This window comes from Plasmodium gonderi, assembly GCF_002157705.1.
Source record: "Plasmodium gonderi DNA, contig: Chr07, whole genome shotgun sequence".
NCBI classification, from domain to species: Eukaryota; Apicomplexa; class Aconoidasida; order Haemosporida; family Plasmodiidae; genus Plasmodium; species Plasmodium gonderi.
This window is the reverse complement of record NW_021628932.1, coordinates 130814-158118: the sequence shown is the minus strand read 5'-3', so window position 1 is coordinate 158118 and position 27305 is coordinate 130814. Positions and strand designations below refer to the sequence as shown.

At 28.4% G+C, this 27305-nt stretch overlaps 5 protein-coding genes across 5 annotated transcripts; 3 read left to right on the top strand and 2 right to left on the bottom strand.

Annotated features, from left to right (window-relative positions):
* Positions 1-3071: 3071 nt before the first annotated feature.
* Positions 3072-3684, bottom strand: PGO_070240 (prefoldin subunit; the record flags this gene model as incomplete). The annotated part of the gene is made up of 2 exons (XM_028686897.1): positions 3072-3250; positions 3474-3684. 2 exons carry the CDS (start codon positions 3682-3684, stop codon positions 3072-3074), a joined length of 390 nt encoding a protein of 129 aa, XP_028542698.1.
* A 1886-nt stretch (positions 3685-5570) lies between these two features.
* On the top strand, positions 5571-6128 carry PGO_070230 (signal peptidase complex subunit 3; the record flags this gene model as incomplete). The annotated part of the gene is made up of 1 exon (XM_028686896.1): positions 5571-6128. The coding sequence occupies one exon, from the start codon at positions 5571-5573 to the stop codon at positions 6126-6128; it is 558 nt and encodes a 185-aa protein (XP_028542697.1).
* Positions 6129-7451: 1323 nt separating this feature from the next.
* Positions 7452-16546, top strand: PGO_070220 (hypothetical protein, conserved; the record flags this gene model as incomplete). Its single annotated transcript, XM_028686895.1, has 10 exons — positions 7452-7568; positions 7704-7730; positions 7884-8019; positions 8160-8210; positions 8384-8646; positions 8860-9065; positions 9234-9330; positions 9621-9702; positions 10157-12682; positions 12915-16546. 10 exons carry the CDS (start codon positions 7452-7454, stop codon positions 16544-16546), a joined length of 7137 nt encoding a protein of 2378 aa, XP_028542696.1.
* Positions 16547-17014: 468 nt separating this feature from the next.
* Positions 17015-18061, bottom strand: PGO_070210 (hypothetical protein, conserved; the record flags this gene model as incomplete). Its single annotated transcript, XM_028686894.1, has 2 exons — positions 17015-17111; positions 17286-18061. The coding sequence occupies 2 exons, from the start codon at positions 18059-18061 to the stop codon at positions 17015-17017; spliced, it is 873 nt and encodes a 290-aa protein (XP_028542695.1).
* Positions 18062-20843: 2782 nt separating this feature from the next.
* On the top strand, positions 20844-25869 carry PGO_070200 (AP-4 complex subunit epsilon; the record flags this gene model as incomplete). Its single annotated transcript, XM_028686893.1, has 6 exons — positions 20844-20924; positions 21112-21183; positions 21414-24884; positions 25188-25283; positions 25473-25612; positions 25821-25869. 6 exons carry the CDS (start codon positions 20844-20846, stop codon positions 25867-25869), a joined length of 3909 nt encoding a protein of 1302 aa, XP_028542694.1.
* Positions 25870-27305: the final 1436 nt, after the last annotated feature.

The following is a 27305-nucleotide window of genomic DNA, read 5'->3' as shown; positions in this document are numbered from 1 at the left end:
TATTAAAAATAATCCGATGCGACAATTTAAACTTTTCTAAAATGTGCAAGGTGGATTCTGGTACACTATCAGCTTGTGGTATGGATATGACTTGGCGCGATAATAGTGAGGACATGTGAAATTTCTGCTCCTGAGCGCTCTCACTCTTATATGTGTGTGTTCAGAAAAATTATGCTACATTAAAATTTCCAATTTAAAATAAACAAAAACATATAACATATGTATATACCTTTCATCAAATGGATCAAATGTCCTAACAACACATGGGTAACGCACATTGGGGGTTAAGATATATGACAAGCGAACGAGTAAGAATTTTTGTATATGTACATATATATACAAAATACGGTGCTCTTCCTATGACTCTCTACTTTAACAAGTGTATAGACGCATATGCTACGCAGCTTCTTAAGTTTAGATGTGTTATCAGACTATGCAACTGCTACTGTGTCTTGCAAGTACAGGCAAGGAAAAACTTAATATTTAATTATTCATAAAAAAATGAAAAAAATAATATAAAATGTGAATTACTGATTCCATGTAAAATAAATAAATCCATGTTAATTAAAAATTCTAAAAATAAACAAAAAAAAAAAAAAAAAAAAAAAAAAAGTCATATTTTTAAAATTGTGTCCTTTAAAAACGGTTCTATAAAATGCTATACATAAGAAAAAAACTGATCATATATATAAACACATATGCCCATACAATTCATCTTGCTACATCATAATTATAAAAAATTACGTCAAAAGAACTTACAGCTTTTATTTTGCATTATAAAGTATGTGGGGTGATGTACACATATATACTAGTTTGATATTATTCAACAGCATATTGTGCCGTGCCATTTATATATAAATGTACTCCTCAAAATAATACGTATGCTAGAAGTTGTAATAAATATATAACGTAGAAGTGTTACGCATATGGGGGTACGGTCTGTTCTTCGAAGTGGAGGCTGTAGTGAAGGAGCGTTTATAACATAAGAATTATGTGACTACTAAAATTATATATAACATGGGGTTTGATATATTTAACAGTGCAGTTTTTGCTGGTTAATAAGTGTCACATATTTTTATGCTATTATATATATGTATACCAAAAATTTAACTTCATCTTAGTAGAAATTATATTTTTATAAGAAAAAGAAGCTTATATTAACTAATTTTTTTTATAAAAAAGAAAAAAATTAATGGCATAAATTTGATAAGATTTTTTTTTTTTTTTTTTTTTTTTTTTTTTTTTTTTTTTTTTAGGCGCAAAATAAATGAAAATCACAAAAGCTGAAAAAGGCTTTTTGTTTTATTTCATAGCAATCGTTTCTACTATTTTTATGGTAAGCGTGGACCAGAATTAGTTTATTTCAATGAATTTTTTTTTTATTCAGGCTGAACAAATATTGCATGTATTTTAAAAAGAGCTATTCATAAGAGTGGTAACAAAATAACAGAACTCTTGCTATGTTCGTTTTCGCGCATGTATTACATGTATATATGTATATATACGTACAAGTATACATATTGCATTTGTTATAAAGGTATATGTATATATATATTAAACTACTACTGCCTTTTTTTTTTTTTTTCTTTTTTTTTTTGAACTTGTATATGCTTTTGTTTTTATTTTGAGTCTTGTACCTAATGAATAAATAACACAAATTTAATGATAGGTATATCTCATATACTTGGTTTATTCTAAAATTAAAAAAGAAAAAATATATTTTTACTCTTTTTTACTGTTTTTCGTACTTGTACGTTAAATATGTACATATATATATATATTTGTAGAAAATGTGCTCATTTTGTGTACACATTACAGGTATTCTAATATGTTTAAAATTTTATGAATTCATTTCAGTATTGCTATACGAGTGGATGTACCTGGATGCATATAAGCAAATACACACATGTTCATAAGTTTATGTACATAAAATATACATTAACACATGTGTTTACAGAACATGATTGTTCTGATTCCTAGGTTGATTAAACTTATCCTAAGACCAGAATTCCTTTTTTAATGCATAGCACATGTTATTAGAAAATTAAGAATTAGAACAAATATGTAGCTAACTGATAATAAGCACAAATTTGTTAATCCATTTGCAATTTTGTTCGTTTACGTTTTCTTCTGATCCATATGTATGTACAATTCCAATATCCCCAGTTTTGCTTTATTTTAATCATTGTACGTAATAAAGGGGGAGATAGGGGAGAGAAAAGAATACATGTAAGTTACATGCACATATATGTACATACGTATAACACATGTATACATATTTAAAACCAAATGAAATTACCATTTCCCCTTAGCTTGGTAAGGATGACACTGAATAAAAAAAAAAAAAAAAAAAGTATGCCAAATTGATGATTCATCTAGATAGCAAATAGGGAAGGTTTTTATAACATACAAAGAAAGATCGCTCGAAATATCTGCACATGTGCATACACATACCCATGGTTTACTGTGTGAACTATTCATTCATGCATATATGAGGAAACTCCTTATTTAGACATTGATATACGCAATTTAATCTTCAACTAGATGTTGGATTATAATTGCACAGTTTCAGGGTGAACTTTTTGTTTTTTATTTCCAACGAAAAAAGGTCATTTTACGAAATTTACCAAATTAACCAAATGGACGAAGTGTCAAAAGAAAAAAAAAAAAAAAAAAAATTCAATAAAAGAAAAAACAAAAAACAAACTTCTCCGTTACGCATGATTATGCAACTGTATACGGTAAAATGAGTTGTTTTACCAAATGAACCATAATAATATATACCTAATCGCAGGAACATAATTCCATTTGTTTTTTGGAATTTTCACTTTTGTACACCTTCAGACATGTGTACATACATATATGGCACATAAGCCCGGTTCCCTACCAAGAAAAATTCTCAGTATGCAGTTCGGCCATCTGTTCTACTTTGTGTTTTTATTTACACAAATATAGAAAGGAGGGAAATAAAATAAATATTAACAAATTTTATGAAGGTAGTAATTACATTGTGTTATGGATATTGTGTGTTTTTTTTTTTTTTTTTTTCAAAGCAAAGGTGTCTTATTCTTTCAGTTGAGATCAATCCTATTCCCAAATTTTGCATATAACTCTGTTTTCAGTTTTTGTTTTTCATTTAACATATTTTTATAATCAGATTCCAATTTCTTCAAATTCTTTTTCTCCTCATTTTTTACTTGTTCAAGACTTTCTTCCATGTATTCGGTGTCCACGTTAAAGAAACAGTCACCTGGAAAAGGATAAATAGAGTGGACATATGTGTGTATGTGTATGTGTGGTGATAATTTGGTAAATGAGATATAAGAAAAAATTATGGCTGATATTAAAAAGGAGACGCAATGCAGAATGATGCTGCATGGAATATGTTTCATTATCACAACAGGGATAAACTTGTACTTGTATATGTGGATACATATACATATGCATGTGTAAACCTGGAGACAGATACATACCTATGCTCAACATAACATCCTGAGGATCAAACACCAATGAAACTTCGTCTATTGATGCGTCAATGTTTGAAATGTTTTCTTTCATTAATTTTATCTTTTGTTCATAAACAGATTGTTTAAAATGTAAGTTGGTGAATTTTCCAATTTTTTTTTGATCCTCAACAGTCATATCTAACCCTAAGTCATATTTCGCATCTTTAATGTCTTCCATTTGGGTAGAGATGATATACAAGAGGGGATATGATGAAAAAGGGATTAATACATGTAAAGTGGATATTCAATGAAGTTCATAAGACAATGTATGTAAATGTATATATAATTAATTCTTCAGGATTTTAAGGAAATTAAAAAAAAAAAAAAAAAAATTGTCCATTAATTCATTTAATCTTCTATTATATTCATTTCATTTATTTGTCGACAAAATTGAATCTTCTTATTTTAAGAAATAATGTTGTCCTGGATGCAACTTTTGCTTTTAAAGTTTGGGAAAGGGGTAAAAGGAAGGCAAAAAAAAAAAAAAAAAAAAAAAAGTTCTAATTAAAATACATTTCAAAGGAGGTACAGGACTTAAGCTAAAGATCCCTTAATTTTTTTTTAAAAGTATCATTCCACAGAAGTTCAGTATGTATACATAAATATGTAAATACACATACATATATGTGCATACATTTTATGCTTCCCTTCCTGCTTGCTGAACTTTCATCTGAGTAGTATGCATATTTACTTGTTTGGCCATATGCAGTATGTACAATTTTTGCTGTTAAGCAATTTGAACCTGTAAATGGATTTGAAGGTACACAGTTCGGATGAGAACCACAATGAAAATATTCATGTATATATATATGTTTATGAGTACATTTATGCACATGTGCATATTGAATATATATATATGCAAAAATTGCACCCAGTGGAGAAAGGAAACAAGCGGGTACATAGTTCACATAAAAAGAGAGGTGCATATGACTGTGTTATTGGTTCTCATAATTTTAATGTTCATAAGTGTATGAGGGGGAGGGAAAGAAATTGTGACTCATCTAAATACTTAAGCTAAGATTATAAGGGCATACACTAGGCTTCAGGAAACTTTTATAATTGCATTTGCATGGAAGGAGTAATCCAATTTTCTCTTGTCATGTCGTGTTTTTTTTTTTTTTTTTTTTTTTTTTTTTATATTCGAAACTTTAAACATTTATTTTACTAGATTAAATGACAGATATTATTATGCGTTATAATATGAGGTGAAGTCTGCAAATTTTGCGAAAATGTTGCGTATGGGATTCTGGAAATAAAAAGATAAGTGTACTTTCCCTCTCTAGGTCGCCCTTATATGATGTAAGTAATTATTATGCATGTATACAGAGTTACACATATGTATAGCTGAGAAAACAAGCCCTATACACAAACACACTCATTCATAAACATATGAATACATAAAGGTATCAATACATAAACGTGTCAATACATAAGCGTGTCAATACATAAACATATGCATACACAAGCATATACATATGCGAGAACATGAACACGTAATGGTATGCCCATAGAATAGTGTAGGTATTTAAAAAAACAGCATGACTGTCACACTACATATCCATGCCTGTGTCGAAATTTACGCAGATGAAATATTTTTATTATAAAAATTATGAAAATAATTTTTGTACGTATTTCTGTGACATTCTATTTTTTCTTGATTTTTATTGCTTGTTTTTTTTTTTTTTTTTTCTTTTTATAATTATATATCCCCAGAAGCCATTTCCTGTTTGCATTAACCTAGTCCATTGTGATTTTTATGCATGTGTACAAGCCTTTGTATAGTATTTTAATTTGAAGTTTCAACTTTATTGTTTCTCCATAGCATTTGTTAAGAAACTTGACAAATCCAAGATACAAGACCCCGACTAAACTGAATCAAGCAGAGGTATCATAATCATATATATATATATATATATATATATATAACCCCAACCAATCGTCCCTTCATGCGTAAACATAGAGCAGTGTAAACGACCCTTTTAATTCCCAAACGCTTGAAACCAAACGAAAAACTAGTCCCACTTGTTTAAACATCTCAATATTCCTTATAAAAAAGAAGAAAAGATGGACAATGTATTGAATAGGATAAACGTTATATTTTATTCTATGGCTTTGTGTTTTTTGACTTTATGTCTTTTCAATTATGGAACTTCATTTTATTTATTTGATGAGAAAGAAATGATAACTAATATAAAAGTAAGAAGTGTGCGTAGACTAGTGTATAACAGATATATAAAAGGTGACGAAGCTGTTTTATCGCTAGATTTATCATATGATATGAGAAAAGCATTTAACTGGAATTTGAAACAATTATTTTTATACGTTTTAGTAACTTATGAAACACCACAAAAAATAAAAAATGAAGTTATTATACAAGATTATATAATAACTAATAAAAACAAGGCAAAAAAAAATTATAAAAATTTTATTACAAAATATTCACTTAAAGATTATAATAATGGATTAAGAAATAATAACATTAATTTACAAATTTGCTACAAATATATGCCAATAGTGGGTTTGACTAGATCTTATGAAGGTAAAAAAATTTCATACAAATTACCACCAGAATATTTTGACAGTTTACCATCCAATTACCCTTTGTATTACCCGGATAAGTGACTTTTTTATTTGGAAACATTATACAAGACAAATGAAGAAATAGGACCCCTTTTTTTTTAAGCTGCTACATTATGAATGCATTTCCACTCATGTGAAGCTTTGGAAACATATGTTGAATATGCACACATGTGAGTACATGTGCTGTGATAATAAAATATTTACATGGTAACGCAACAATACAAATAAATAAGAACGAAGAAGAGAAGGATTCCTCCCCTCCCTTACACACACAAATTAGATACCAAAAGAAATAAAACGATTTTAAAATTAAACGAATATGTAATATACAAGCCAAGTACATACAATTGATACTGTTATTAATTGATATCTCATTGGTGTGTGTGTTATATATGCATGCTTATGTTGTATATTTACGTTCATTTTTTTTTTTTTTTTTTCGCGTAATTTTGTTAGAAAGCAGTTTTCATTTTTTATTGTCATTTCTCCTTACGTCACTTTGCCTTTAGTGTTTTCACAATCTGTTGCTTTTTTTTCCGTTCTTTCTTCTTCTCTCTTTTTCCTTTTTTTTTTTTTTTTTTGTTTTGGTGAATTTGTTTTTTCACCGAGTCTTATCAAATGTAAGCACATTTTCATGAAAAAAAGAAGAATTAACTGGAAGTGCGCGGATTAGTTACAATGCGTATATGTATAAGGGGAAGAGTGCTCTTTAAAGTGCCCAAATTGAGCACTTATTTAAGAAAGAAAATGTCTCATCGTTATTTCTATTGTGTTGTTTATTTCATTGGTCGCTTTACAGCCCATTTCATTGCCCATTTTATCACTTATTTTAAGATTTTTTTTTTAATTTCTTCCCATGTATCTCTATTTTAATATATTGCAAGATTGGAAGACTGCATAGTACATGTATGTTTTACCATTTCCTTGCAGTGCTTTTTTTTTTTTTTTTTTTTTTTTTTATAAAATTATTGCTTATAAAATAGAACAAATTATTTGCTTTTATTTGTTAAATACATCACCATCGTTAATTATGTGACAACAGAAGAGGTGGCCCACGAAAGTACTACAAAGCAATCTCGCAAATTGTGCAAATTGTATAAAATGTGCAAAATGTGCGAAGTGGTTAAAGCATATATTGTGAACTATAAATTACGCAAGAGCATGTGATCAACCTGTTCCTATTTTATTCTTTCCTTGGAGTAACAACCTCCTTTTGTGCAAATAGAAATAGAGAATGAATAACGCTGAAATTTTTTAAATACTTCAACGTACGGTTGTCAAAAATGCTTGTCTAATTACACATGTATATACATGTATATTTAAGCAAAACCTCATTTTAAAAAAAGAATGAACAAAGCCCACAGAATGGGAATAAAATTTGTCATATTAATGAACCTTGCATTTATAAGATGGGATACAGAAATATATGAGCTTATCAACAAGTTAGGTGGGGAGAAGAAAATAAGGCAGCTGAGTGTTAAGGTATAGTATAGTTGTAGATATTTTTGCGTTTCATTTAAAATTGCGTAAATATTTGCATTACGGTTCATGTACTGTAACACGGTCTTAACACTGTTTTATTTTTACATTTTTACAATTTTTTTTTTTTTTTCATAGTGCAAAGCTGGAGAAATGCTAACACATGTAAAAAAAAAAAAAAACAGACAAAAAAAATAATGTTCATATATATATATTTTTATATGTGCAAACAACACTTCAAGCATCTTCATATATATCTGCTTTACTTCCTATTTAAACAAATATCTTCTCACTCACCATTTGATCTTTACGTTGTAGAATTACAAATGCGAGAAATGCAAAAAGGGTTTTTACAACATTTCTAGAGATAACAAAATATGTTTACCGTGTCCTCTTGGCACCTTCAGCAACAAGCTAGGGTCTATTGTATGTAGAAATTGTCCAGATGGATCTAGTAATAAAAAGAAGGAAAAAAAATATAATAATAATAATGAATGAAATAAAATGAAAAGACACAATTAAAGTTTATTTATATTCCACAATGTTCCTATTTACATAAACTCATCTATATATGTTTACCTTCTACTTGCACAGCCACAAAAAGCACGGGGTCAAAAGTATCTCTTGACTGTGTCTGTAATAAGGGTTAATAAACAAAAAAAAAAAAAAAAAAGAAAAAAAAAAATTAAAGAATAAACCAATCAAGAAGTGAATAATTTCGATATGATGCAATTAAAAAAATGAAAAATATGTATACTGCGTTGTGGTACTCACAAATGTAAATAATTTTTTTTTTTTTATTATTATTATTTTGTAAGGATTCAAGTTAGACACTATTGTCGGTAGGTGCACAAAATGTAATAGTCTCGAATCCTGTGATGATGATGATGATGAAAATGTTTGGTCATATAAAAATATGTGTATGAAAGAAAGGGGAAAAGAATACGCAGAATTGTGCAATAAAGTACGAACAAATGAAGTGTATAATTTTCAAATTTTATGTTTTAAAAAAGGTGTTTGCTTGAATGACAAAGGTAGAAGAAGTTGCTTAGAAGGGAATAAACTAATACAGTGTAAAATTGTAAGAAAAAAAAAAAAAAATAAAATAAAATAGAAGAATGAAAAAATGTCACAAAAGTGATATGAAAAAAAAAAAAAAGAAAAAAAAGTGACCAGTTCTACCAAATTGCATGAGTCTTATATATTTAAGATGTTCATATTAATATTACCAATAATTATTCTTAATTATTCCTTATACATATATACATCCAATGGGATTATTTTATAACTTCAGTGTGCAGAAAATTTCAGACAAGACTTCATAACCCCAGCAAAAAGTCCTTGTGTATTTTGTAGTTTTGCAACTTATGTAATAGTGTTATACTTCGTTGCACTTGCCCTTTTTATTAACATTTTAATAGTCAATTGTATAAACAATGAAAGAGAGATAAGAATAATAAGAATTTTTATCAAATATATGCAGTTTATGTCTCTCCTCAGGTAGGAACATGATCTCTCGTAGAGTCAATTCGAATCATTTGGTTTGTGGGACAGTGCCAGATTACCTCTGCATAAATGTATGTTCTACTTTGGAAAATGCTATTACATTTTTGCATCTGTTTTGCATTTTTTCACTTTTCAATTTCTGCACACTCTTTTCTCTTACAGGTATGTGAATTCCAATTATAGTAATTTCCTTTTACACGTCTTACATTTCTTTACAATTGGAATTCCATTGAACGAAATTTTTGACTGTCTATTCATGGTAAAGCGATACATGCTAATGTGGAAAATGAAAAAAAAAAAAAAAAAAAAAAAAAAAAAAAAAAAAAAGAACATAAAATAAAATAATACAAAATGGCATAAAATTATATAAAATAATATAACAGCATTATATAGTATGATGAAATAAAGTATGCTGATCAAATTGCATTCTCAAACGGAAATATAAAAGTTCCAAGAAAGGTGCTTGACTCATTGAACAACTCGTGTGTATATGAAAAGAAAATTTCCTTTTCATTTCAGAGTGGCACAAATAGCGAACGAATTCAGAAGAAGATTAACTTTTTGTTAGTATTACCACTTTTGCTTTTGGTATTTTCCATTTTAGGAACGGTTGTCCTTGTTCTTTTAAGAAGTAAGAAATGAAAAAAAGGAGATAAAAAGTGAGAAAAGGGGAAAAATAAATGTTTCTTCTATCCATGTGAGAAAAAAAAAAAAAAAAAAAAAAAAACAATAATAATAGATTCAGCACAGAGACCATAAAATATAGAGGAATGTTTTCCCACACTCATTTTCCTAATCGAAAAATGACTCCCGTTTGACATTTTTTAATAAATATTTTTGATCCTAAAGAGATTAAAAGTTTTGATGTCCCCAGAAACGGGAAATATTCACGTGTATGCACGTACATGTGCACACGCGCACATAAATATAGACACACAAATATAGACATACCCGTGGACAACTTTCGCTGTGCACCTTTCTCATTTCAGAAAAAGACGGACATAAAGTAAATGACAATTCTAGTAATGGGAGTTGGAAAAAAACCTCAGCTGTTCATGTGCATGGTTCACAGTTTGAGAGCATAGAAGAGGGGGAAAACACAACATCATCTTTGGCAAGAAATAATAAACTTAAAGCAAAAGAGAATTGGAAATATTTTATGGAATTTTTTATTTTATACCATGAATATCTATATTTCGAAATAATGAGGCTATGTATTTTTTTTTATTTTTGTAATTATGATGAATTTAGAAGAGGTAATTTTTTAATTATAGATGATTCTTTAGAATGTACAAAAATGAAAAGTAAATATTTTATAAAAATATGGATAATAGTAATATATAACACGTTTGTTAATTTTTTTCATTATTTTTTATTTCCTTTGAAGAAATATGTAAAGGAATATGTTCCCATTTTAGATGCCTTGTGGGTAATAAAATTAAAAGTGAGTACTCTTAGTCCATCAGATGATTTTTTTCTACTACTCTTTCTTATTTTATTTTATAAACGTTTTTTTAACAATATAAATATATCTCTAGATTTTTATTACAAGAATGGTATATACAACAATAATATTCACACGTTTCAGTTTGTTATCATTGTCCTTTTGTTTTTCCTTTATATTTTAATCATGTTTTTGTGTGTGTACGAATATAATGATTACACAGTTGAAGTGCAACCAAACGGATATACCAACAAGCAGCATATGAACAATGGCGTGAAATCACTTCATGTTTATGAAGATGAAGAGGAAAGGGAAAAAAAAGAAAACAAAATCAACATCATGGAGTTGCATAATAACAGAATTCGTGAAGTAGAAAAGGAGGAATTAAAAAATGCAAACTTAGGTACTCAAAATGAAGAAATGTCTAATGTACCACCTGATAATTCGCACACTAGGGAAGTGATGCCATATGTTTCGTGTGAGGAAGAGGAAGAAGAAAAAAGAAAAAAAGAAGAAGGATTAAATATGGATAAATGTAAAAGTCGAAATGTAGAAAAGAATGAAGATCCAAAATTCGATGGAAAACATTCTGAGAGCAAGAATAAAAAATATTATGTTGTCCAGATTAAGGGGACACATAAGCAAATTCATTGCATTCCCCTATTGGGTACTCATAAAATTGTAAGTTGGGTCTACAAATGGATGAGAAAATCCGCCCCAATTGATAAATTCTTTTATTATTTTTCTATGTTCATATATTTAACCATTTTGTTGTCCTACTACACATTTTTATCCTATGTACACACAAGAAATTTACTTGACATTTTAACAATCATTTGTGTCACTTGTAATGGTTTGATTTATGCTACAATTTCCATGTTGTTCATAATATTTGGAAGAGAAAGTTATATGAAGAAGGAAAATAAGAAATGGTTCACAGGTAGCTTTATTAAAAAAAGAATAGAAAAAATGAAAGGGGTTAATATATTCAGAAGAAGAATGGGAAGAGGAACCAAAATAGAAGAAAGAAATGGTAGAAATGTGAAAATTTTCAATGTAAGAAACAATAAAATAGAAGAACAATATGTTTCGAAAAATGAAAAAAGGAGTATAAAATTAATAAATAATATATTAAAAAACAGTACAAGTTTTAAGATTCATTTTGAGGAAATAGATCTAAAGTTAGAAGTTGGCAGTTATGATAAAGTTGAAGAAAAAAAAAAATTTATCAAAAGATACAAATTGTTAAAAATATCAAAAAAATGGATTTTATTTTTGCAAAATATATTGGATTTATCGGATGAACCTGAAAAATGTATATGTATGTTAATAAATTTAACGTTAGACAAAGAATTCCCAAGTTTGGACATGGACACATGTTTAAAAATATTAAAGAAAAATCATTTCGCTGGAATGAAAAATGTGGAAACCATTTTGAAAAATTTTCTTAAATACACAAATCAGTTTTTATCCATTTTGGAAAGAAAACAGAAAAGAAAAAAAAAGCATGCAACTACAAACGGAAGTCTAGGCAGAAGCGGAAAGAACCATGATGAAATGTCTATCATATTTGCATGGGGACTCGGAATTTTAAGTTTTGGTAATTTGCAAGATATCAATTATAATATTTCAACTATTTTGTTTCATGTTTCAAATGTGCTATCTAAATGTAGATATATGAAATATCTAATCGATTATTATTATTTCAGAAATATACGCTATTTTGGAAGTCTTCCATTTTACAATGTGGGAAATTACTGCCTCACCAATGAAACAATAGCTTGGGGTACAGATCCCATTTGTACATCCTTTATTAATAGTATGTATGAATATGAATATGAAGAGCAGGAAAACAATATTAATGTAATCGACACAGGGGTGGGCAATCACTCTATGAAATTAGAAGTGATAAGGAAAGACTACCATTCTGGGAGATGTATAAATGGGAGAAGTACTCATATCAGTGTGGATGCATCGAAACAACAAACACATTTGAAAGAGAAGTTTGAAAAAATGGATCAAAATGATGATTGCAATAATTACGACAAATGTGACATGTCTGATAAAATTAGGAAAATGGAGAACCTTCAGGAGGAGCTACCTGTTTCGTTAATAAACCGTTCCCAGAATAACATACCTCAAACCTGGTTCACCAATGGGGGAAGAGGTAACAACTGGCCCTATTAAACAGACACATATATATGTATATATATATATATATATATATATATATATATATATATGTATGATATGGCTACGTGTTAAAAATTTAGTATGTCCGAAATGTGGGTACCATTCGACATAGGTACAATTTAGTGTTCTTTTTTTTTATGCATGTCGCATGCACCATAGGAAAAAAGTATATAACTATGACTTTGATCTATTTGTACGTTTCACAGGAAGAAGATACAGGGAGACGAAAGGAGGGTTCCCATTTGAATATGACCTTACACGTGTATACGCAAGAGAACTTTGTAGAATTTACATACATTGCTTATTAGCCGATGTGAGTGAGATGTATTTGAACATATACTATACACAAGAGTGCGAAAAATACTTACAGAATGGGATACTAAACCTATGGGGTTGTCACAAAAGTGTGAATTTGTATATGAAAAGGTACTATAAACATTTGGAAAATTGTGCTGTATTTGAAGGGAATATGAATGTGAATTGTTTAGAAGGGAAAATCAAATATGAAGATGGTAATAATATGACTGGAATAACTTTCAACATAGAAGATTATTTAAGCAAAAGGGTTATAGAAATAGATTTTTATGGACAATTTGAATACCTAAGTTGTGACATGAAAAAATATTTAATTAATTTAACTCAAGAAGGTGATTATTTGAATATAAATGAATTAACAAAATTTTCAGAAGCGCATGGTAACAAATTAGAAGAGAAAGAGAAAAGAAAAAAAAAGGAAAGAGAAGAAGAGAAAAAAAAAAGAAAAAAAAAAAGTGAGGAATTTTTCAAAATTTTTACTAATGCTTTACCTGTTAGTATAGAAAAATGTTGTTTGAAATTTCTTGATGAAAATGAATTTAAAGTGATAGAAGAAGAAAAAAGGAAAAAAAGAAATTTCATAATCTCATGTGAAAACATGGGGGATGAATATTTTAATATACACGTTTTGAAAAATTATGAAGAAAAAATAACTTATTTCCAGATAGACAGCTACGGTGGAGTCATTTCGGTTAAGGGTGAATTCGTGAGCAAGGGACAAACGTTTTCAAGTGTGTGTAATAATGAAAAAGAGAAGAGAAAAACAAACTCTGAGGTTGAAAGAGGATACAATACAAACTTGAGAAAAAATGAAGATGATTATTTATTAACAGAAGATGGTTTGGAAATACTGAATAAAAACATGCACAGTTTTATGAATTATGATCGTGTGAGAGGTTCCCAATTGGAAATATTTACCCATAACTGTTATGAGAACTATGTAGGAATTACAGGAGATTTAAAGGGAATGAATTTTCGTGATAAAAACTCATTAGTAATAGTGAATCCGCCAATTATCATACCAAAGGAATGCACTATAGAACTGTGGTTGTTTGTTAATTCAAGGAATGGAAAAACAAATGGAAATGAGAAAAACTTTCTCTTTTGTGACATAAAAGGAAATTCGCTATTTGTTATTGTGAGAAAGGGTGGAAATATTGAAGATGTAGAAATACATATAAGTGATAAAAGAAAGTTAAGTAGTTATTTTAAAAAAATGAACACTAACACTGATGAGAAGAATGGAAATGTAAAGGGAGAAAAAGTGCCAGCAAAAAATGACAGTTGTAGTGTTTATATAAAATGCAAGAAAAGTAGAAAATGGAATAAAATTCACACTATAGTGAAACAGGATCAATGGAATTTATTACATCTAACGAAATGTACTAATGGACTAATTTATTATATAAATGGAAAATATATAAATAGTATTTCTAATGAAATATTAAATTTAGACAATCAATTTGAAATGAGCATATTTGGAAACTCATGTTTTGGAAATAATAACATAGGATTATGTTCCTCTTTTAAAATATTCGAATTTCTAAATAAAGAAGAAATAAAAAGAAGATACAGAATTATAAAAAATCTTAAAGGGAGAGAAATAGTTGGTGACAACCTATGTATGGAAATAAAAGATGATATAATAGAAGGTATAGATATTAGAGATAAATGCATGCAAAATTGGGTATTTTTCATGTATTTTTCTCAGTCACAAAAGGAAAATACAAGGGTTCTTCCTGTTATCAATGACTCCAATTACAAGGTGAGTGTATATCAATTGCGCTTTGTTGTCTCCAAGTTTGCAGATAATAATTTGCACAAGAGGCAAAATGTTCCTTGGGTAGACAAAGGGGGAATACGTGGCTGGCCATACAGAAATAAAGAGTTACAAGAGGAAATGAAAAAATTGGAAGGAAGAAACGAAGAGAATAAGGAGGATAATAAAGAACTGTACAAGAGACATGAAAAAATAATCCGCATAGATAATAGAGAAGAATATGGGTACAATGTATACTTCAAAAAAGTGAAGAGAAAAAAGGATGTACCGAAAATATATGGAATAGATATATTTTCTGACTTACTTACATATGCATGTGATTTGTCAAAATTTTATAACTTAATTTTAAATCCGTCATTATCTATATATAACGAATTAGCAAAACCATTTGGTTATACCTTATGTTTGTGGATATTTCTTCCAATAGAAAAAAATATTTCCTTTTCTGCATTAGTTAGTGGAGAAAAAGATGCACATATTTGCATATTCAGTAACCATATGGTTATAGGATGTATTGAGAATTACAAAGGGGAAAAGAAAAATGGGATAACCTTTTATCATTCTTCTGGATGTAGTATCAAAAGCATGAAAAGAGGTTGGTACTATCTAACCGTTGTTGGTACTTTAAGGGGTCAATTTTATTTTATAAATGGCTTCTTCAAGGGATATCATAAATTTTGTTCTTTTGATAATATAAAATATATAGGGAATAGTAGTTTATTTATAAATCCATTTCCATATATTTCTTTCTTTAAAATGGTAACAAAACCTTTATCAGTGAATGAAATTATGTATGAATATTCATGTCCTACTCATAGCAATTTGAACAGCTTTTACAGTTCCTCATATTTATATTTCCTTTTTGCAAATTTGTTTACCGGTGTATCCGAAAATAATAATAGCATTGTTACTCTGAGTGATAAATCTTCTCCTTCCACTGATTTAGAAAAGGAACAATATGTCCATTTTGAAATTACAGAATGTTGTAATGTACATATTTATCCATATCGAGAAAGGGAAAATTACGATTTTACTTTATCTGTTACATCTATGGAAAATAGAAAGTTATATTTTTTTAATAAAAGAAATTATCAAATTAACAATTTGAATATACACTTGAATGTTATCATAGTATTACCTCAATATTGGACAATTTTTGCCTTTGTTAATTTGTCATATGTGAATAAATATTCTTATCATTGTTTGGTGGGGGGAGAAAATGGGAGTTCGCACATTGCTATTAAAGGTTCAGATTTATCTCTAGGAGTTTTAACAAATTCGAGTGAAAATTTTTTACAGAAGGAGGTATTAGACGAAGTTTCAAATGAGGAAAAAGCTAGTTATTTGAGAATGTATTACTTTGGAAATGACCAAAACAAATCTACAACAAATAGAAACATTGATTCAGATAATATTATTCTGTGCCCAACAAACCAAAGGATGTACTACCAAAAATTCAACACCTCAGGTTATACTTTCCAGGGGGAACAAAATAAGGAAATTTTATTAACAACCAGATGCAGAATAAATGAACAGACCTTTTTTATTAACTCTCACAAGGTGGGAGTGTGTAAATCTTGTCTCAGCCCAATATCTTGTATTGGAAATTGCTTATCTGTAAATAATGAATATTTGTCTCCCTTTGGTTTGTACAAATTTGTAAGGATTGTTTTTGAGGATGTCACTGATGAAAATATAGGCGCATATTACCATTCCCTTCATTTGTTGGAGGAACAAAGATAAGTATGGTTATATGCATGTGTATACGCAATTACAAACACTTAAAATCAACTTGAACAAAAATGGATACCTCCAAATTTGAAGGGTATAAATTCTTAGTGGTTCACACAAAAAACTTGTCGCTTTTGAATGGGTGTACGAAAAAAAAAAAAAAAAAATCAACAAGACGTGTTGTATAATTTGAAATAACTAAACATGAGAGGTATAACAAATTATGTTCAGATATATAAAGAGGAAAAATAAATATTTGACAAAGACAATCGAACAAATTTTATATGCAATTAAATTTAATATGTATATTTAAAGAAACAATTATGCTTTGGGTATCTTAATGTGTAACAAACTTGGCTGTATTTTTTTTTTTTTTTTTTTGATTTTTTGTTTTTTACGATGAAGACATTTAAATGTGTGTAAAAAGTTAAACTGTTGAAAAGTGGAATAAGGAAAAGTTCTGTAGCGATATCTGTCTCTTTATTCGTCCTCTACATCCTGTTCATCATCATCTTCAACCGATTCAATAGATTCATCTTTTTTTTGATTTTCTAATTTATTCGTCCCCTTTACAGATCTAGCAGTAAATGTGAGGTGTTTAAAAAAAGAGCATAATATGTTGGTAGAATTGTTGCGATGTTTTAATTTTTCGCATGTTATAGGGGACTCATGTTTTTTCGCAAAATTATGCATACATAATAGAAACAAACAATAAATGTACGACTTTGGAAAATGCATTTTTTCCAGTTACCGATCGTTTTTAATTTCTTCGACATTTTTGCCATTTATTTTTATATGCGGATTGCCGAATTTACTTTTGGCTATTCGCAGTTTTAGTCCCTTGGGTTCATTTTCTTGCTCTTCATCAAATTCTTCACCGATAATTTTTTTCCTAACAAGATTTTGTTCATTTTTCTGGACACTTGTTTTATCGATCACTGAATCGCTTGCTTCATCAGCTTCTCCCGATTTGTCACTTTCTTCATTTTGTTCTTCCCTCTTTTCATCCATTCCCAGGGCATAATTATACTCAGGTAATTTTCCCCTAGTTTTTGTCAGTTTGCATAAAACTGCATCTGTTATTGAATTTGTCCAAAAGTTCCTAAGAACTTTACTAGCTAAACATAGAATCACAGAATCATCATTATTTTTACTCTGTCGTATGTGAATACACTTATTCGATAAGGTTTCTACAGGTAGAATTATGTCTTTTATATTTATTTCTTTTTCTTTAATATTTCCTAATTTTAAAATCAGCTTATTAGAAATTATTGATCCTTCGATAATTAGTTTCCCTTCTTTGTCTGTCTTATCTAAAATCAACCCTGCCAAATGGTTAAGGGATTTACCACAATATTTTCTATTACCCAAATCGTTTATTTCGTTGAAACTGTTATACTCTTTTTTTGATACTTTTAAGAGTTCTTTCATCCATTTATCCATATTATTATTAAAATATAGTGGGTTACATCTACTTATGAGGGCATTAAGTAGGAATGTAGAGAGAATCCATTTTATCGGATTCATGGTTAACGATGTTTGTAAAAAGGGCTTAAATAGTAGGTAAGACCCGTAAGACGTAATGTGTGGCACATAAGATTCGAAGGATGATGTACGAGTTAGGTATAGATACAAATAAGCTTATGTGTACATTTATTTAATCCTGAGTAGCCAAATGTAAAGTAATTTATATAGTAATTTTTAACAATAAAAAAGATTGAACCAATTTGACTAGCCACAATATTGTGGAATGGGAGGAAAAAGTTTGTTATGTTAGCTTAACCGAGTTTTTTTTTTTTTTTTTTTTTTTTTTCCCCTTCATCCCTTCACTTAATTTCATATTTTAAAAAATGGTGCCTAATTAATTTGTGTATATACATGGCTGTGATGTGGTGGAATAAAAAAAAAAAAAAAATACCCACATTTAAGGAAGATTAAAAATAGTGAAAAGTGGCATAACATGATATATTATAACACCTTATCATGTTTTAAAATAAAAAATTGCTCTTAAGACAGGAAAGAAATGGATCATTAAAAAAAAAAAAAAAATTGAAAAATTCGTTTTCTTATGTCCAGTTAATAACGCCAAAATGGGCTACAAAAATTACAACATTGAGTTAGACGAATAAACTCAAATATGAATTTATTTTACCCTCCTGAAGAATAAAAGTCACTGTTGTACGCGTACATACGTGCACACATACATGCAAACATACAGGTCATTATTGCAATTTCAAATAAAAATTACAATTTATGTAATTCAACATTATCATGCCAGGGCTCGCGCAGATAGGGATTGATCCATGCACTTCCAAAGGGTTAGTAAAATTAAAGGTATGTTGAAAGAGGATTTATTCATAAACCCAATGGAAAATACATATGGATGGGCACTCATCTGGATAATGTACCATGATTATTCTCTTCATGATAGGGAAGCGAATCTTGTCTAATTCTTTGATTTATGCCATTTTAAAAATAATTCTTAAAGTAAAACCTTTTATTTAATGACTACGGGAATGAACTAATTTTGCCACTTCATCGTGGAACCCATATGTAAAAGTTCGATTGAAAATGAAATTGGGCATTTAGTTTTATTTTTCACATGTTTTACTCACAATTTGTTGAGTTTTCGTTATGTATGTATTTTTTTTTATTTTTTTCCCTCTTCTTTCTATATAGTGTAACAATTTGACCATATTATGAAAAAAAAGAAAAAAAATATATCATAGATGACATATTCAATGTGTTTGTTTACCTTTAAAGTTTTTTTTTTGTATATGTATAAAAATTAATAAATCATGAATTTTACAGAATAAAAATTTTTAAATTGTCATAACCATTGAAATGGTTAAAATACGGCAAACAAAAAAAAAAAAAAAAAAAAAAAATTGGGAAAAGGGAATAAAAATACCTTTTTTTTTTTTTTTTTTAAGCCGGATATTTAAGAATTAATATACATATAATTTTTCTTTTCTTTTTAACTGAACCATGATTGTAAGAACTTAAGCCTAATCGCATCGTTTGTAAATTTTGCACATGTGGAACTCGAGAAAGTGCAAACGTATGCTTAAGGTTTATTTTTACGAGGTTAACAATTCTATGGTTTTGATTATTTATTTTTATTTTTTTTTTATTTTTTTTGTCAAAAGTGTTATTAACAATTTTACATAAAAAAAATGTTCACCTTTTACTGATACGCAATTTTTTCGTTTTGTGTTATTTGACAAAACTGTTGCCGCTTCAAAATTTTTAAGCTTAAGGAATGTTTTTTATATGGGAAAATTAAGAATACTTGAATGAATAGATTATATATGAGTAGGTAGCAAAAGTATACCAATTGATGCCTTGAACACATGACTGATTAAATAATTTATGAACACACCTTTTTTATATGCTATTTTGTGTTCCTATATATTGAAAAGTGTACACCAATTTAGACCAGTGTTTAATCGAGTATCTACTTTATGTTGTATTCTCAACATACCCATGCACACATGCAAGTAGATTTACATATAAGAACAGATGTTACACATGTTCATAATTTGTACCATTATCTTATGTTTTGTGTATCCCAAGTGTGGTCAACCCAATTGTTTATAAACTTACCTGATGTCCCTTTTCTCCTTTTTGAACAAGGCAATGGAAAAGTTCGCAATATAATGCATATATCCACTATCTTAGTTATATTAGAAGGCGCTAAAAAAAGAAAAATGATGTGATGGAGTTATTCGTTTTTTTTTTTTTTTTTTTTTTTTTTTTTTTTTTTTTTTTTTGTTTTTTTCTTTTTTTTTTTTGCAATGGAAAAGTTCGCAATATAATGCATATATCCACTATCTTAGTTATATTAGAAGGAGCAAAAAAAAAAAAATTATTTGATGGAGTTTTTTTTTTTTTTTTTTTTTTTTTTTTTTTTTTTTTTTTTTTTTTTTGCGCATGTTTAATATTTCGAACTTTAAGAACACACATTGAATTTTGACATTTCTTGAAATCGTTACACACCAGTGGAAAGGCTCATGCCACCGGAATAGCTATCCACATTCCATTTTGTATTCACCCATAAAATTCCCTTTGGAAAAAAAAAAAAAAAAAAAAAACTTGACACAATCAAGAGAAGTACAAGCTCGGAAGAATTAAGAGGAAAATACAAAGCTGAAGTGATTAGAAAGTTGGGGGAAAAAAAAAACTGATAAATAAATAAACAAGGATAAACTTATATGTGCTATATATAGACGGAGAAAATTATAGAAAAAAAAAAAAAAAAATAGGAAGGTAACAAGCAAGATAGAACCCAAATAAATGAATATATAAAATGCTTGGATTCACGGGATCATGCTTGTCAAAGGAGTTTTTCGATTTAGCAAAATCTATAGGAGAGTCTCGTTCGAAACAGGTAATATATGTTCTTGCTGTGCTCACGTATCCTTTTTTGGTATCAGTATGTACGTGTTTTTACGCTTGTTTGTGTAACGTTCCATAATTATGGATATGCGTAGATAAACGCATGTATATACATACACATATACGCACATACATACACACATACGCACATACATGTGTGTTCTTTTTTTTTCGCGAAGGAGGAGGACAGAATTATATGCAATGAAATCGTTTTGCTCAAGTCAAGGTTTGTGGATCCGAATGCATCAGTAGTAAGTTTACACATGTACTCATGGGGATGTTAAATATCATGTGAAAAAAAAGGATCATGCACCTTGTGCCAATTTTGTGAGGTTGCATAGGGAAACTGTTGTGTGATGCATTTCTGGAATATATGTAAAAGGAGTTTGTAAGTATATGTATAGATTCTAATCACATTTTATAATTCTATTATATATATATATCACTACTTCTCCCTCCCCCTACGTGTCTATTTTTGCAGAAACAGATAAAAGAATACTTGATCAGAGCAATATACATAGAAATGCTTGGCCATGATGCATCGTTTGCATATATTCATGCAGTTAAACTAGCACATGAGAAGAACATTTTGTGTAAAAGGACAGGTTATTTATCATGTAATCTGTTCTTAAATAAAGACCATGAATTGATGCTATTATTAATTAATACAATTCAGAAGGATTTAAAAAGTGATAATCATTTAGAAATTTGGGCAGCCTTAAATTGTGTTTGTAAATTATTAAACAATGAAATGATTCCAGCTATATTTCCAATTATAAAAAATTTATTAAATCATAAAAATGAATTAATAAGAAAAAAAGTGTGTATGTTATTACATAAAATGTATTTAATTGATCCATTATTAATTAAAGAAATTGATATATTTTTAAAAAAGTTATTATGTGATGTAGACCCTTCTGTTATGGGAGCATCTTTAAATTTAATTTATTGTGTTGCTAAGAATGATATGATGTATTGTGTAAAATTAGTACCATATTTAGTTTCTATACTTAAACAAATATGTGAAAATAAATTACCAAGAGATTATGATTATCATAGAATCCCAGCCCCATGGATTCAAATAAAAATATTAGCTATTTTTAGAATTTTAGGATATTCAAATAAGAAATTATCAGAACAAATGTATGAAGTATTACAGAAAACAATGCAAAGAGCTGATTTCGGAATAAATGTTGGTTATGCTATTATTTATGAATGTGTAAAAACTATTGCTACTATATACCCATCTCATCATTTACTAGAATTAGCATCTTTATCTATTTCTAGATTTATTTCATCAGATAATCATAATCTTAAATACGTTGGCGTTACAGGATTAGCTCTCATTGTAAAAATTAATCCTATGTATGCTTCTAAGCACCAGCTAGCTGTTGTAGATTGTTTAGAGGATAAGGATGAAACCTTAAAAATGAAAACGTTAGATTTATTATATCAAATGACGAACCCATTAAATGTTAAAGTTATTGTGGATAAGCTTTTATTTCATGTGGAAAATTCGCTAGATATTCATTTTAAACATGATTTGGCATGCAAAATTATTCAGTTAATAGAAAGGTACACTCCTGATGATATTTGGTTTTTAAATACTATAAATTCTTTATTTCTATCAGTGGGGGAATTGTTGGATGAAAGTCATTCTTATTCTCTTATTAAACTCTTGAAAGACAGTTCGGTGTGCTTAGATTCAGACTCAGGTGATGAAATTATTCGGAACGAAATGAATGAAGAAGCTAACAATGGGGTGGAAGGTGTCGAAATATGTAGCAATAATAATAATTGTGACAGCAATAACGACTATTATAAAAACACAAATGAAATTGAAAGCTCTAAGTGTTTAAACATTGAAGAGGAGGTAGACAATAAAGAAGGCTGTCTGAATGAGCAGATGCATCAGGTAGTACACAATTCTCTTTCACAGGGTGGAGAAGTATTTAATAGAGAATCAGATAATAAACAAAATTGTGGAAAATATGATGCAAATGTTGTACAAAATAACAATGCAAATGACATCATAGATGGGCTAATAAAAGCGAATGGAAATATAGATGAACAGACAATTGGAAATAATAATCCTAGTAAGGATAATAACACTACGGAAAAACTGAACCAAACGATTAGCGAAAAAGAATTAAAAAAAAAAAATAAAATAAACGATAGTATATACAATTTGAGAAAATATGCTGTAAACACATACATAAACATGCTAGAGAATAATGAAAACATTCCTTTTATTTTGATGCAAATTATATGTTGGGTATTAGGAGAATATAGCTACCTATGCGATATAGAAAATTACACAACTGAAGATATTATTGATTTGTTATGTGAATGTTTGGAAAAGAATTTTAATAATCCAGATAGAGTGAAATCATGCATAATAACAGCCATTTTCAAATTATGCTGCTTCAATAACATAACAGATCACGTTGTTGCTAAGAAATTGATTGAGAAATACAAAAATAGTAGGATAACAGACATGCAGCAAAGATGTTATGAATATGATTTCATTTTAAATAATCCTACACTTATTAAAAATGTATTTTCGGCAAAATGTAAACAAAAAATTGTTATAGATGAAAGCTTATCTTTCTTGAATCCATTCGTACAGAAACATTTGGAAAATGGAGGAAAAGCTTACATAACAAAAGATTTAAGGAAATCTGAAAATAATTTCGAATCTTCCAAAAACAATGCACCTGTACTTAATTTTACGCCATACGAATTACCAATCAATAGTAGAATACATGTCGATAATTTTCATACATCATCAAATAGTAACTTTGCATATGAAAAAAATTACAAGTATAACACACCTGAGCAGTTTTCAATAACGGATCCTATGTCTAATCCAAAAGATAGAGAAAAAACATTTAAACTTAATGTAGTGGGCCCCAAAAAATGGAAAAAAGAAACATGTCAAATTGAAGGAAGAAAAAATAACAAGAAAAAAAAAAAAAAAAAAAAAAAAAGGGATAACGAAAATAACGATCAGTTAAAAAGTAGTCTTACTAATGTGTATAAAAATAAATTAAAAAATCAGGAAGGGCAAAAAAGGTTGCATAAAATGAGCACAAATCAGGGAGGAAATGAAGAAGGGAATTTTTACGATAAAAATTGTTTTGGACAAGAAAGAGAAGAAGTGGATAATCAAGATGATGACAAGGTGGAGCCTGGAGATGATGAAACAGGAGATGAAGAAGATGGAGAAGAGGAGGAGGATGAGGAAGAGGAAGAAGAAGAGGAAGAAGAAGAAGAAGAAGAAGAGGATGCGATATCAGAAGACGAAGGAAATTTTGATGATGATCATAATCCAGGGAATGATGAAAGAGAATGTGAAAAAAGAGTGGATGTCTTAGGGGACGGCTATAATCAGAATTATGAAAGATTTGAAGAAAGAGATATTAATAACTTAAGGGATTATAAATATGAAAATGACAGTAACAGTAATAGCAATAACAGTTCATTTTACAAACAAGGAAGTTCCCATCAGAACAGTTATGCAGATTCAACACATAATGAGCTAACAGAAAAGGAAAAAATGGCTGCTGCACTTTTTAATGGTTTAATATCAAATAGTTCATCGGTTGACAATTCAAGAAATAATTACTCTTCCAGTTTTTCAAGTAAAAAAAGCCAGTCATTATTGTCCAATAGGAATTATTTTAATACAAAGTCTAATGATATCAAGACGAGTGAAAGGGGTAAGTATTTTGGCAATAAAAATAATTCAGGGAAATTTGAAAGAGAACATGATTTATCAACAAATCAACATGTGGAAAAAAAAAGTTCTTCATCGAATATGTTGGAAAACAATTTAAATAAATTAGATGAAATGAGAAAACCCAAGTATGCATTTGACATGCTAGACTTAAGCGAACCGTCTGCTAAAGATGATTATATGGAAGAAGAAAATAGTAGAAGAAAAGAGGAGGTAATTTTCTACCCTTTTTTTTATTTTAAAATTGGGAGATAGATGAAGAAGAAGAAGAAGAAACAGAAAAAATAAAAAACCTATTTTTTTATTTTTTTTTTTTTTATCACGTGTGTTGTAACACGTGTTTAACAGTCACTTTTAAGAAACAAGTTGAAAATATAATTATTTCATCCTTGTTCAATATTTTCAATTTGTATGTTTTTTATGGCGTGATATAATTTTTGTTTAAATGAACATTTATTCGATTTGAATGCTTTCTGTGTCCTTCCCACTTTTACATCATTTTATTTTTTTTTTCAGGACAAAAATTTGTGGAATTGCATTGGTAGTCAGAAGAAAGCTGTTTTTTTAAACACGTCCGAGTTAAACATATTTCAGATAATTAAAAAAATCGAGGTACAATATTTTACTATTTGGTTGGACCAAGACACACTGTTTTGTTTTTTTTCCAAATAGTTTTGTGGTGTTTTGGCGCTGTCTTAAACTTTTGCTTGTGTTATTCATTATTTATTATTCAATATATTTTGTATTTTTTTTTTTTTTTTTTTTTTTTTTTTTTTTTTTTTTTGCATGTCCATTTTGCAGAATAATTTAAATGCCAATGTGGTGGAAGTGAGCAAAAAGGAAGCCTTAACATCATGCATTTATAGCAGCAATAAAGTTTTGGTAAAAATAAAAATAGAAGACAATAAATTAATTTTTTTAGTGAAGTCTGCTGAAATTAAGTAAGATATAATAAATAGTAACGTAATTCATGTTTTCACAATGTTATCCTCAGGATGTATTTTACGAATGTGTGTGTTTGCTATACCATTTTTGTTTATCCTTTTTGTTCACATTTTATTTTTGTGGTTTAAGAAATAAAGATATTTAATTTTAACATTATTATAACTTTTATTTATTTTTATTTTTACTCCCCGTCCTTTTTTTCAGAACAATTGACAGCGTTTTTGTTATTCTGAGAAATTTGTTTCATTCATAAATTTATCATGACACAATATGCACGTGCATATAGGCATGTATGTGTATGCGCATGTAGATCAGACTTGTAAAAATCTTTGCTTAACCTCTTTTTCTATCTATTTCTTCTTTTTTTTTTTTTTTTTTTTTGTTAAATTATTCAGAAATATCAAAATATATGTATATATATACATATATATACGCCTTGTTTTAGTGAAATGTGTTTATGCTTCATGATATATTGTTATAAATTAAAAAAATTTTCATATAAATGGACTATATTTGTAGCGTGTAACTAGGCGCGCCCCTTTTTTGAGGTTATGTGTAGATATGTAAATGCATATATATATATATATATATATGTATATATTTATATATTTATACACACGCATTTATTTTTAAAAACGAACATATTCAAGGAAACACTTTTTCAAATTATCATTCCCGATTTTTAAAATAAAAAAAAACAAGACGGTATAGAAGGAAGCAAAAAGGAATAAAAAAAAATAAAATAAAAAATTGTTCCGTAGGTAATGGTTCAGCTGTTAAAAATGTTTATTTCTGAAAAAGTTAAATAGGTATACACAACACACACACAAAAAATGAAAGGTACATAAGCAATAGCAAAGTTAACAATGAATTGGTACAATATAAATAGGACGGCTCAAAATAGCGCGATTAAATTGTTCTCTCTTTATAAATACATTTTATAGGGAAATATTTCGAAATTAACCAAATTTGTAACTGCATTTTATACATGTACATATTTGCCTCTGCCATTTCATTTTTTCTACTTTAATATTTTTAAGGGATTCAATTTTATATTTAATAACTGCAGATATTTGTATATATGTGAGTAATTAACAAAGGGAACATAAAATTTCGTAAATAGCACACAGCATACCTGTAACAATAGTGAAATTTTTTTTAGTAAAAATTTAATTCCTCATTTAAGAAACTTTCTTTTTTTTTTAGATTAAAAACTGTGAGAGGTACTAGAATTTGACTGAAAAATGCGGAAAAAAAAAAAAAAAAAAAAAAAAAAAAAAAAAACACGTTGAAAAGCATAACTGAAATGGGGAAATTACCTCATCGCATAAGAAGAAATTATATATGCAATATGCATTTATACATCGTGTATATATATAACACTTACATATTTGGGGTTTGCAAGCTTTATTTTTGTCAAATTTCTTGAGAATAAGAAAATCAAGAAAAACACTAAGGATTTTAAATGGGTGTTTATGGAATGTTATAAACTTAAAATATGCATGTCCTTAAAATTGTTTAGAAGGAAATTTTTTTTTTTTTTTTTTTCATCTTCCCTATCTCATGGTTTTATTTCAAAATAAGAGGGAATGCGAAAAAAAACCAAAGTAAAAGGAACAGAAGTAAACAAACGTAAAGAAAAAGGGAACGCAAAAGAACGTAAGAAAAAAGGGGAAATAATAGTTCACA